This window comes from Petaurus breviceps, unplaced genomic scaffold (genome assembly GCF_028583685.1).
Source record: "Petaurus breviceps papuanus isolate PSGF00001 unplaced genomic scaffold, PetGlider_PUasm1.0 181, whole genome shotgun sequence".
Lineage (NCBI taxonomy): Eukaryota > Metazoa > Chordata > Mammalia > Diprotodontia > Petauridae > Petaurus > Petaurus breviceps.
The window spans coordinates 3988978-4001242 of NW_027185784.1; the positions used below are offsets into that span (position 1 = coordinate 3988978).

General features: G+C 34.0%; 1 protein-coding gene across 3 annotated transcripts in view; it reads right to left on the reverse strand.

Annotated features, from left to right (window-relative positions):
* The window catches only part of CADPS2 (calcium dependent secretion activator 2), a 729035-nt gene that overhangs the window by 144776 nt on the left and 571994 nt on the right, over window positions 1-12265 (reverse strand). For all 3 annotated transcript variants that reach the window (XM_069087109.1, XM_069087108.1, XM_069087107.1), the window contains exons 14-16: window positions 11064-11165; window positions 7025-7088; window positions 3531-3654 (exon numbers count right to left, since the gene is read on the reverse strand). In XM_069087109.1, coding sequence (XP_068943210.1) covers window positions 3531-3654; window positions 7025-7088; window positions 11064-11165 — 290 coding nt within the window. The remainder of the gene's footprint in view (window positions 1-3530; window positions 3655-7024; window positions 7089-11063; window positions 11166-12265) is intronic.

The following is a 12265-nucleotide window of genomic DNA, read 5'->3' on the forward strand; positions in this document are numbered from 1 at the left end:
GGCCATAAAGATTACAATTGTTATTGTTTGGCAATATCAACTTATTATCATTAATTATTTGGAAATAGCAACTGAAGAAGAGCATCTGCTAAGGTGTGTGGAGATGGCTAACCTTGTGAGTATAGAGAATACCAACACTGGGGAAATCAAGACTTTTTGAAGTATTGAGGTAAGATCTTGAGGGAATGGTTTAAAGTATTACACAAATGTAAGGAATTTTTTGATAGAGATTACTTGGTTCAACTTCTCTATTTTGCTGATAAAGACAGTGAAGTCTAGCGGGGTTAAGTGACTTAGCTGAGGTCATGTGGCTAGTAATTAGCATTGTGAGGATTCTTGACTTCTTGTCAGGCACATTTTACATTTAAAATGGGTCATTACTAGTGACCCACAGCTCTTCCTAATCCGCGGGTTCTAAACCATATTTAGCAATCACTGATAGTAGTTCCTTTTTTCCTTTTCCTGCCTTAGTTTCTCTTTAACTCTCTATTGTAGAAAACTAGGCAAACATGATAGTTGGTTGCTGAAGAGGTAACTACAAAAAAAAAAAACAAAAGATGAGATTTTATTGGAAACCTTCAGTTAGAAATCTAAGTAGTTATAAGTAAATTTTACTCTAAATTCAGAAAAACAAAGCAAAAAAAGGCTCTTTTGAGTCAAGCTAAACTGCAACTTAAAGTACCCCAGGTAATTTTTTAAACTTCCTGATAAAATAAGCCTCACTCCATTACTGATTCCCATTTTTAACAACCCTAACAAATGCAAAAAGATGTAGATGGCAGCTTCCAGGATGTTAGGCAGTAGATAGGACCCCAATGGAGGATTTACAGGAGGACATGGACAAGAATTAAACATCATAGTACTGATGGATCATCATCTGCACTGATATGTACTCCCACATTCATGAGCTCATGGGTCCATCCAAGTATTCAGTATTAGGAAATATTTACATTTCATTTAATATAAACCTCGTGTATTCTAGCTTAAACCCATTAATTTCCATCTTACCTTCAGCAGCAATAAAGATCTCTCTCTCTCTCGCCTATGTGTGTGTGTGTGTATGTGCAAGAGTTCATGCTTACTGACTCAGGGTACTCAGGTTCTCACGCTGAAATTCACATCTTTTGAACCTATAGTCTTTCTTCTCTAACCCCATAAAGAAAGGTGGTATTGATTGCTGAACTTTGTTTTTGCACCGAATGTTCACTTGGCTATTATTATCTCATATATCAGCAAGGTCTTCTCTGTATTCTGGCCAAAATGGTATAATTAAAAAAAAATCAAAAAGGAAGACATTGGTACATCAACACCACAACATCACCACACCACACTAAAGACAATGGCATGAGCATGCAGGGAGTTGGTTAATCACCTGTTTCCTTTTCTGCTGGGCCTAAAACATAAGCAAAAAGAATTTAGATGGGAAAAAATGAACATTACTCCATATAAAATCACATTAGTATAATAGGCCAATCTGGTACAGAAAGAAAAACTGTGGCTCATTTCCTATTTTTACCAGAATGTGATTTGATTTTAGGTGTAATCCACATATAATTGTAATGACTCTTTCTCTTCAGAAGCTAAAGTCAACAGAATTCAAGAGCATGGAATATTTTTTTCCTTTGATAAACAGGTATTTTTTATCTCTGAAAGGGGAAGGTCTGTTATTCCCATCTGACCATGTTTCGGGAATAGTCCCCTAATTGATATTATTATCTTATCAATGGTTCTAGTGGAAGAATGAAAATGAATCTGTCCATTGTATTTTGTTCCTATTAGGAATGTATGGCAAAGAAACCATAAACCTTCATTTAAAGGGGTTAGTTTCATATTTCAAACATGTAAACAGGTGCTGCTTCTTATCATTCATTACCTGTGCTTTGGGCCTATGGTTATGTCTATTTCACTAGTGAGGATAAGTCTTAGTTAAATGTATATGGAATAATGCATTTTTAAAGTTTACATATGCAAATGGATACTACAGCTCAGAAATAGAGAAAGAGATTATAACATATGGGAAGGAATATAAAAGTCCTTACTCCCTTTAAATATTCTTGGATAAGTCAGTGATCTGAATGAAATAAATTAAATGGATTTTAATGGAGAAAAAAGCATTCCTATGAGTATACAGAGTTCAGGTTGTTTCTTAAAAAATATTTTTTATTTACTAAATTTGTCCATGGATTTACTGCCCTCTTCTACTCTACTTTCTGCCTTACATATAGTTTTAAAAGGTTATAAAATCTATTTTTACATTTATTCTCTTTATCAATTTTCAGAAAGCTCAATATCCCCAACCCATCAAAATTATTTCAATGAGTATTCAGAAACTGAATACTAAGAGATATTTTTTCTCATTTCTTCCAAATGATCTAATATTCATCGCTTTTGCTTTAACACAACATGATATCATAATTAATGATGTTAAACTGGTAACTAAGGAGATTTCATGTTGTTACTCTCGTGATATAATATTGGTTGCTATAGTGATGGGATGGCTTTTTTTGTTAATCACTCAGGAGGTTGGTTAACTCATGCTTGTCAGAGAGCTTGACCAGATTTGAAGAGAAAAAGAATTCATACTACAGTTAATCATATCATCCTTATTTCATTTTCTGTGATTTTGATAGCAGTTTTACAACTACCTAATGCTTATATACCACCTCTACAATGAGCTTTTAATATTTAAGAGTTATTGAGGATTTTCAAATGCTGATTATTTATTTGTTAGAAGATGCAAATAATGTGTGTATCTGAAAAATCATTAACAAAAAGCTTTTCATTCTCCCAAAGTTAATTCCATATGTATATTATGAAACATTATTTTATACTTATTTAAGCAAGCTATCACAACCCATTTCTCTTCCCCTTAAATTATTTCAGTTCATGCATCTTAAGAAAAAAAAATTAGTTCTGTGTCCATGCTACAAGTTTCAATATCCTTTTAGAATTATTCTAAGATCATTATCCTTAATGAATAAAATCCAAAGAAAGAGAAAAAAATGCACAGTTTTCTCATGAGATCTAATCTTTCAAATGCATTAATATATTGCGTGTAATTAAAATCTCTCTGTAGTTCTATCAGTTTATTTCAGTACTGACGATATCAACAAGTTTCTCATTTCTAAGCGTGCGTACAGAACATCAGAAAACAATCTCACATGACATTACATTGTTATTGATCAGGGTAGAATATACTGCCAATAGCTTAAATGTTAGACATACTTACAGTAATGCTAAAAAATACAACCCATGAAAACACCTTTTCGTTTCTTGAAAACTCAAAATAAGAACAAAGGACAACTTAAGCACGAAGCCTGGGTCTTTCATTCAAGCAAAATCCCAGGAGGCATATTAAAGCAATGAATAGGAAAAAGCTCTACAGTTCACCAGCTGAGATTTTAATGAGACATTTCCCCTTGCTATGGTACAGGTTTGTTCAGGAAAAGGAAAAGACTTCTCACAGAATAGTCAGTTAATAGGCATTGCTGGCTCCCACAGCCACTTTGGCAATTGCTCACTGTACTGACCTTCTATTTTGGCATATTCTGTAAGTCTAGTGTAATTGATCAAGGCAGCCTTCTCTAGACACTTTCTGACCACTTTCTTCACCTCTTCTGCTGGTATGGGAGTGGCAATATCTTTCATTAAAACCTACCAAAAAACAGGAACAAATCATATAAAGCATCTTCAACTCCAACGTTTACAGTAAGCAGTGTTAGACAACATCAAAAGGAAGGAGAATTGGTAAATGGGCTTTTGCTTGTCATCTGAAACATACTCCATTCCTCTTGTCTGAACCCTCATGTATTAAACAAATCAAAACCTTTTAAATGCCATGTCAGCATTCTGTATTACTAGTCAGCCACTCTCCAGAAACACTCAGGGCCATCCAATGTAGCAGCAATTGTAGATCAGGGTCACAGTGAAAGAGAAAATATAAAAATGAAAAGTTTGACAAGCACACCCTAAGTTCAAAGTCTGGCTTTTCTGAGTACTGCATTAAGTAACATGTGAGAAGAAAACAAAGCAACAACAAAAATTCGTAGAAGATGAGCAGTGTGAATTGCTTTTGAATTAGCACCTTCTTTTCTCTCAATGTATTCTTAATTACTGTAACCTGTTATCACTGATGAGACAATATACTGAAAGTAGAGGAAAAGCCCCCTAGTCTGGGAAAATGTTATTTTATTGACATTTTTAATCCCAATGTGTGTACATTTAACCTTTATCTGAAAGATTAAAAGGGTATCAGTCTCCTACTGTTCATTGGACTCTTAAATCATGTCTCCTTTATTTCTCTTAAAAGAAAACTAAGGGAAAATTAATTTCAAAGAAGAATGCTTAGTTTTTCAAACTCTAAATAAACTTTATCCTAAAAGAGATTTCATATAATACTGTGTACTTAAACAGTTAAATAATGACCATGAATTCTTTCCTTTAATACTCAGGGATGGATGCATATTTCTCAATAAAATATGTTTCAATACACATGTCTGAATGCTTGTTAAGATAGCCCCAACCCTTCATATCTTCAATAAGGTTTTGTTATCTTGTTTTTAATAGAGCATATAAGTGTGAAAATGTGGACACAAAATTAAAATACCTAGTAATTTTCAAATATAGTGCATTTGTTTAGTGAACTCATTGTTCCATTAATGTTGTAAAGTTGTAAACACTATAGGAATATAATATTCCCAATTTCTATCTTTATTATTCTATTCATTTTTCTAACTTCTTTTTCATCTAGGACGCTATTCTAAAATCATCTCAATTTTATGGTGACCTATGGTTATAATTTTACTAATCAACATTTCTTTGACTATTTTAAAATGAAAGTAAAATTCAACCTCACCATAGACTCATTTTTTCTTCAAGTAATCTAATAAGGGAAAAATATTCCAATATATAATTGGGACTTTGTGTCAGACACAAGGTATTCTACTGCGTGAATAATCCTTGTGGTTTATTGGTCCTTGGGTTAAGAACTTATACATCTCAAACTAGCATTGTCCCCTCTTTTGAGGGCAGAAGACGAGGCAGATCCTTAATTTCATTGAAAATATTTTTGCCTTTCCAAGCCCAAGTTCCTCTTTTTGATTCCCTATGGGAGTATAAAAGGTCAAGAGCTGTAAAAAAAAAATCATCTATTACATTTATTCTGCTTTCTCCTTCTTTATATACTTTCTCTTTATATATAAACCAGTAGAGTTCTATTCTGAAAGGTGGCTTTTTGAGAAGTAAGGGTTTGGAGGTAGAGGAGGGCAACTATTACCATACCAACTAATGAGAACATTTGAAAAGGACAGAATAAGTCGTCCCAAATATTTCTCCCTAATTCTGCCAGAGTCATGGAGTAGATCCAATTAGGACAAAGATCATCTTTCATCACTGGCCAGAGAATATGATTAGGAGCAAGTTTCTTAGTGCCACTTTTTCTGCTCTGCGGAAACCTAGCAAAGCAACTGGGCTTTGAACAGTGGGTACATCCAAAAGACTGCCAGTTCCAAATGTGAAAGAACTTTTAAAGGATTTTCTTGTACCCATTTGTATTGCTGCTGTTGTCAACTTAGTACATTTTTACCCAGACTTTTAAAAAAAATTTACAGCTTGAAGTTCTTCAATATAAATTTTCAATATTATGAAAATCGAAATCAAATGAGAAACTACTATGCCAACTTTTTCAATTCCAGTTTGCTCTAGATGAGGTAGGGTAATCAGGAAGGAGGCAATGGAGAGCAGGGTGAGAATATGAAATACTTAAAGAATTCAAAGATCTTAATTTTCAATCAGTTTTAACTCCCCTTTGCAATCCCTGGAATGGAGTTTGCCTCTTTTTCCTATGGGGAAGGTACTGATGTGTAATGAAATACCTAAAATGAATTTAGCATAAGAAAGGATAAGAGCTGGCAAAGAAAGCCAGTAAATCAGAGCTATGAGCTCAGTCCATAAACTATTGAAATTCTCTAATAAATTTTTAATGGTGATATAGAACAAGCTGGACTTATCTTATTTCTATATACCCATCCCCTTATCACCCTCCCCACATTATTTTTACATGATTTTATTGGTATAAGGAAGTCCCAATGAAGAAACTCCCCTCTGCCCATACAGTACTGCCATTCCTCTGGGACTGAGAGTTTAGACAGTTGCTCATATCAAACAAGTAGCCAGGAGTTACACATTATATAGCTTGTATGTGTCAGAGTCGGGGCAAGACTTGAACCCAGGTGTTTCTGACTTTGGGGCCAGATATCTAGATGCTATGGCACACTGATGCACTACTCTAATTGCTTATAATACATAAAATTAGTTTCTTCCTTTAAAATGTTTGTATTTTAGATGAGACAGAGAAATACACTTTTAGAAAAATGTTACATTTAATATGCAAAGATGGAATTCTATTTTCTTTTCTCTTGTGGGAAAATGAATTTCTACGTGCTGAACAACAATTGATGGTGCATTAGATTAGGCATCATTGGAGAAACGAATCTTGAGGTGAGTTTTGGATGCAAAGAAAGAGAAAAGCTAATGGATTGTATGGAAAATATTCTAACTGTAAGGAATGGGTGTGTTATGAGGAGAGATGGAAGAAAAGATGGGAGATACAAGAGCCATGACAAACAGAAACATACCAATGGAATGTCATAAGAATGAGGAGGAAGTAAATGTGTAGAAAAGCAAGAAGGGAAGAATGAAGGCATCTTTGGGAGGGTAACTGACCTACAAAGAATGGACAGAAGACAAGAAAGAATCATGGTGGCTTCATGAGAGGGGAAATAACCTGGATGACAGGAGGTCAGGGAAACCTCAGGTTTACAGAAGACAGGACTACAGATACAACAGCAGAGGATTTTACAACAGAAGAATTTTAACGTGTGGGGAGAAAGAGCAGAACATGGAATATAATGGAGACAAGGGGAAATACCATAAAAACAAAAAAAAAAGTAGCCAGGAAATACATAACTTTCACTAGTTCCATAATAAAAGGACAAGGCACATGAAAATTCAAGAACAAACTTACCCTTTCGAGTAATGAAAGTGTAGCTTTGAGAGCACCTTCAGGCCGTCCAAAGGGAAAGCAGTATCTTTAAAAAGAAACAAAAAAGGGACAAGAGCTCAAACATTTTATGTCTAATTTAAAAGTTCCTGTAATAATTCCTTGTTCAATTATTAACAATGGAATTCCAGTGAAGGGAGGGCAATCTCACCATTTCATCATGGAAGTTTTCGACTGTGTGTGCTTCATTCACTTTCACACCACAAATGTTCTAAATGCTAAGAGAGCTTACTGCAGTGTAAAGACTGAAGTATTCTATGCCTTTTTGGTAGTAAGTGCCCAAAGTATGTGCTTGAAGAAATGTAAAGGTTGTATATGAATAATGAAGGGGAATGCAATAAATGCATTTTATGATAAATTCTGCCTTTTTTAAAAAGCCTTACTATAAAATGAAATCACACACACACACACACATTTGCAACTGAAACACAGAAGCCCCAGATATCCTTGTTCTAGCTACTGGGACAGGATCGTGGTTCTCCAGCTCCTTGGAAGTTACCTCTCTGTTCTATGTCATATTCATAAACCTTTCCACGTAACTTAGTAAAATCCTCTCCTTGTCTTTCACCAGACAGTAGTTCCTTGACCTGGGTCTATACCACATCTCTCACATACTAGCTCTTTGGTTTGTTCCATAGATCCTCTGAACATACAAGTGCATGGGGGAGAAGAGGGAGGAGAGAGAGACCAGACTGAGAAAGGAGTGAGTAGGTTGCACAGAAAATTCTCGGCACAAAGTGGGAATATGCTCTTGCTGCTCTTTAGAAGGAGCTCCTCTTCAGTCCCCTTTTCACTTAAGAAGGTAGCATGTTATGGCCACTTCCATCCTGGGGGTTCTAGGCTTGGTTCTCCCTATTTTCTAGAGCTATGTTTGGCAAAACTTTCACAATATTACAGGAGCTATACTGACTTCAGAGTGCTGCCATGTTATGACTTACTCATCTTTCTAATGATAAAAAAAGAGAAATAGGATTGCTTTTTTTTCAGATTATTCATAATCAAAGGTACTTTTTCTTTAAAACACTACTTTAAAAAGCAACCATATTCCTTTAGGAAACAGAGATATAACAAAAACCTGAGACTCATGCTTTCCATACTCTAGGAAAACAGGATTAAATGTGACTCCTCACATAAACACACTGTTCCATTTAAGAATTCTTGGTTTCTAGGATTAATGAATTGTAGATTTAGAGTCATTGCAGATTCCAGCCCCTTCATTACACAGATGAGGTGAACTGTTGATTATCTTACAGGAAAGGAGAGAGTCAGGATTCAAACTCAGATCCTTGGATTACAAAATCCAGCATAATTTTCCCTTATACCAAGCTGCTTCATTACTATTTAATCCACTCATAAACCTTTATCTAATATCATTATATGAAAAAAAGAATTGTTTTCTACTTTGATATTGATTTTAAATTCAGATAATTTTATAAAACTAAATTTCAATAAAATAGTTTAAAGCTTTTTAAAATGAAAGTGCTCATGTTGTCACAAGGTTTACTTTTGCTAATTTTTTATTGATCTCATATACAGTCGACAATCACAAAGTCGCATAAATGTGGTAGTAGATTGCTTCAAAATTGCCATTAGCAATTTGTCATTCTCTCATATTTTCTCCCTTAACACTCCTCCCCAAAGACCCCTTTCCCTTCCTCCACACTTTTTTTTTTGGGGGGGGGATGGAATAGGCAAGGAGATATATTTAATAAGCTGACTGCTTTCTTTCTCTCTTGGCAGGGAGGGACAGTGGTCCTTCCTATTAGCAAATTAGCAAAATGGTTCTAATCATCTTGTACATCTACAACCTTAATCTATTTTAAAATAAGCACAAATTTGGCTCTAGTACAGTATTTCCTTCCCCTGCTTAAATCTTTTCAGCGTATTTGCATAATCCACTCATTGTTCTTTCCATTGTTTATTTCTATTAAACTGTAGGTAACACATTTTATGAATAGAATGCCACTGATCTCCAGATTACTTTTAGCATTTCTGGTCTCTGAAGTCCCACTGGGTAAGTGTTAAATTAGCATTAGCTTCCATGACATACATATATGTAAATATTTCAACATATTTATAGAGTAGAAGTAATCCTGAATCAATAAGGTATAGAAACTATTAGGGCCTTTTACATATTCAGGGTTTCCCAAAAGTCTTAGTACAGCATTAAACTATTAAAGCTTAAAACTGCATTAAGACTTTTGAGATAACATGTGCATATACAAACACACACATACACAAACGTATATTTATGCATATGCATATATAAAGATGCATACATACATACAAAGCCATTCTTTAAAAAAAGGTATATCTTGTATCTTAAATGCATCCATATTTATATATACATATAAATATTCAAAAGGAGAAAATTATTTTCATGCAACTTTTTAACATAAATATTGGCTTGACATTATGAAATAGCTGTCAATTTTTTAAGGACTGTTTAATATTTTCTTGAATAATCTAGATATTGGTATCTGTATATCTATATAGGTGAAATATAAGAACTTTTTTTTTAACAAAAACTAATTTTATTGCTTAACTTTTTTGATACATGTTGACTGGTAATGAATATCTGAGCTGCCGTTATACGTCGATTCAAGGTCCACTGATTGTACCTTTGTGCTGGAAGGAATAATAGGGTAATGGAGTTAGCATTAGCAGGGACTTTAGAGGACATTCTTACTTTACAGATAAAGAAACTGATGACTGAGAGGATAAGTATTATCTTGGTCAAGGTCACTCAAGGATCAAATAGCATAGAGTAAATCCCGAGGACAGTTTTAATAATTGTATTGTGATAAGAGAAAGCTAAATAGCAACAGATATGTCTAACAGAAATAGGATGAATACAAAAAAGGAGAAAATAAATATGTAAGAAATAAATACTTCAGGTTTATTTTTTTGTTGGTTAAATCTCTAGATCATATTAATTGCCTAAGAATTACCCCTAAGTTATTCCAAAAGTCCAACTGAAATCTCTTCTATTTTAATGTAAGTCCTCTTCTTCTTCTTCTATAAATATAGAGAAAAAACTGTTTTAAAACTGGTCATAAAATCTTTCATACACTTGAACATTATAATCAAGTCAACCCATGACTTTTTTCTTCTTTTGGCTTATCAGTCTTAATCTCTTCATATGATAAGAAGTTAGTATTAGCACAGAAATGAAAATATGTCATTTAGAGCTTGAAGAAACACTGGCAATCTTATTTTGTGATAAGGAAATAGGTTAAATGGCTTTCTCATGGTCAGAAAGCTAGTGTTAAAGTAGTTAAATATAAAATTGAATGAACTGGAAAATCTTTAAAAATACATTAACTCAATTGACCTAGTCAGCCCATTCATATTTTTAAGTCACAAAAATTCATTCTTTCTTTGTTCTAGTCTTAGGTGGATATTTGGTTTTTTTCCACTGCCAAGGACAAGCCTACTTGTGTCTTTTATGCCAGGCCCTCCCTGTCCATGCTTCACTTCTCTCTAATATTTAATTTGTCTATTTAGGTGCAAGGTGCATGGCCACAAAGAAGTACATGGAGAGGTCTTTGTTCTCAAGAAAAGTGACCATATAAAGATAATTACCAGTGTAAAGCTCTATATAATCCACATCAAGTGTGTGGTATGGATAACAAGTGATAAGGCAGATAAGGCAGAGGAAATAGCAGTTACTTTAGGAACTCTCGGTGTAATCAGCTTCAAAGAGGAGGAGGACTTTGAGTTTAACCTTGATAGATGGGTAAGATTAGTTACCAAGAGAGAAAAAATAAAGGTATTTCAAATGAAAGAAGGAGCCCTTCACTATACTCACTGAAAGGTAGACTGAAACAATATTGTAGGAAGCTTTGTATTAAGAAGGCTAAGGATATTGAACATGAGCCTGTAGGCAATCAGGGAGCCATTGTAGGATTTTGAGCAGGGAAGCAATATTATGAATAATCTAGTGGCCCTTTACAAGATAGACTGGAGAAGAGTACTCTTGTAAACAGAAGGGAAACCATACCTGAAATGGCTAATTTGGTTTTCTAAAAGGGAAGACAGTCTTTCTTTAATTTCTTCGAATCTTTCTTTTTCTTCCACTGAAACAGTTCCGATTCCATCAGGTCTGTAAAAATCAGAGAAAAAGCCATTTAATTACAGATTACAAAAAATACATTCCTAGGGGCGGCCAGGTGGCTCAGCGAGTAAGAGCACCAGCTCCAGTGTCGGGATGACCTGGGGATCAAATCTGGGCTCGGATACTTAGCACCACACCCAGAAATAACTGGTCATGTAACCTTGAGCAAGTTACTTAACCCCGATTGCTTAAAAAAAAAAAAATACATTGCTTGGTGCTATGCATCCAGTGTAGATCTGCAAAGTATTTTAATGTCAGACCAACACAATTCAATATTCTATATTATTTAGACATTTTCTGAACTTGTTTTTGTCTTGAAAAGCCCCTACAACAAAGGTTATTAGTTTGAACTATACAGATTGTCTTCTAATATAAATGAAATACATTGGATAAATTCACAAACATTTCCTTCATATGTTGACCTAGAATTAAAGGAACTAAACTATTTTCTTTTAGCCAATGTTCAAGGTAATGGATTATAAGAAATATTTTCCAGATTTACAGAAAATAATGAAAAGTCCTTGAAAAAGCCTGTGAATAGTATTTTCTAGTAGTATCAAACATTTATAAATGGAAGTGAATGCTGTTTGTTATAATATTGTAAAAATCTACTGGATGGACTTTAAAATTTATTAACTACTTTTATACCAAATGAGAGGGATACTTTTATATTTTTACATTTACCTGCAGGAAATTTTTGGTGGAAATGCATATTATGCAAGCAATTAGAGATTTCCTGCTACTCTTGGAGATTATATTGCTTCTTTAATTAAAATATAAATGTATGCATATACACAGAAAGGGACAAAAGTTTAAAGAAAAATGGAGACTGAATGTAATTATTTCTTAATTCAGAATCACAATGAAAGTAAGGCTACATCTGTATCAGAGGAATTTATAGTTTTAGCTGTATCCTTCCTATAATTTGATCACCTATAATTCCCCTACTGAATTCTTACTCTCTGAATGTAAGTATATTTCTAGCCATAGAACTAGATATAAATCACACTGAACCCATATTTACCTCATAACCTGTAATATGTTTGCATAGTCTAACTATTAAGTATGAGAGCTTTCCTTGGTGATAA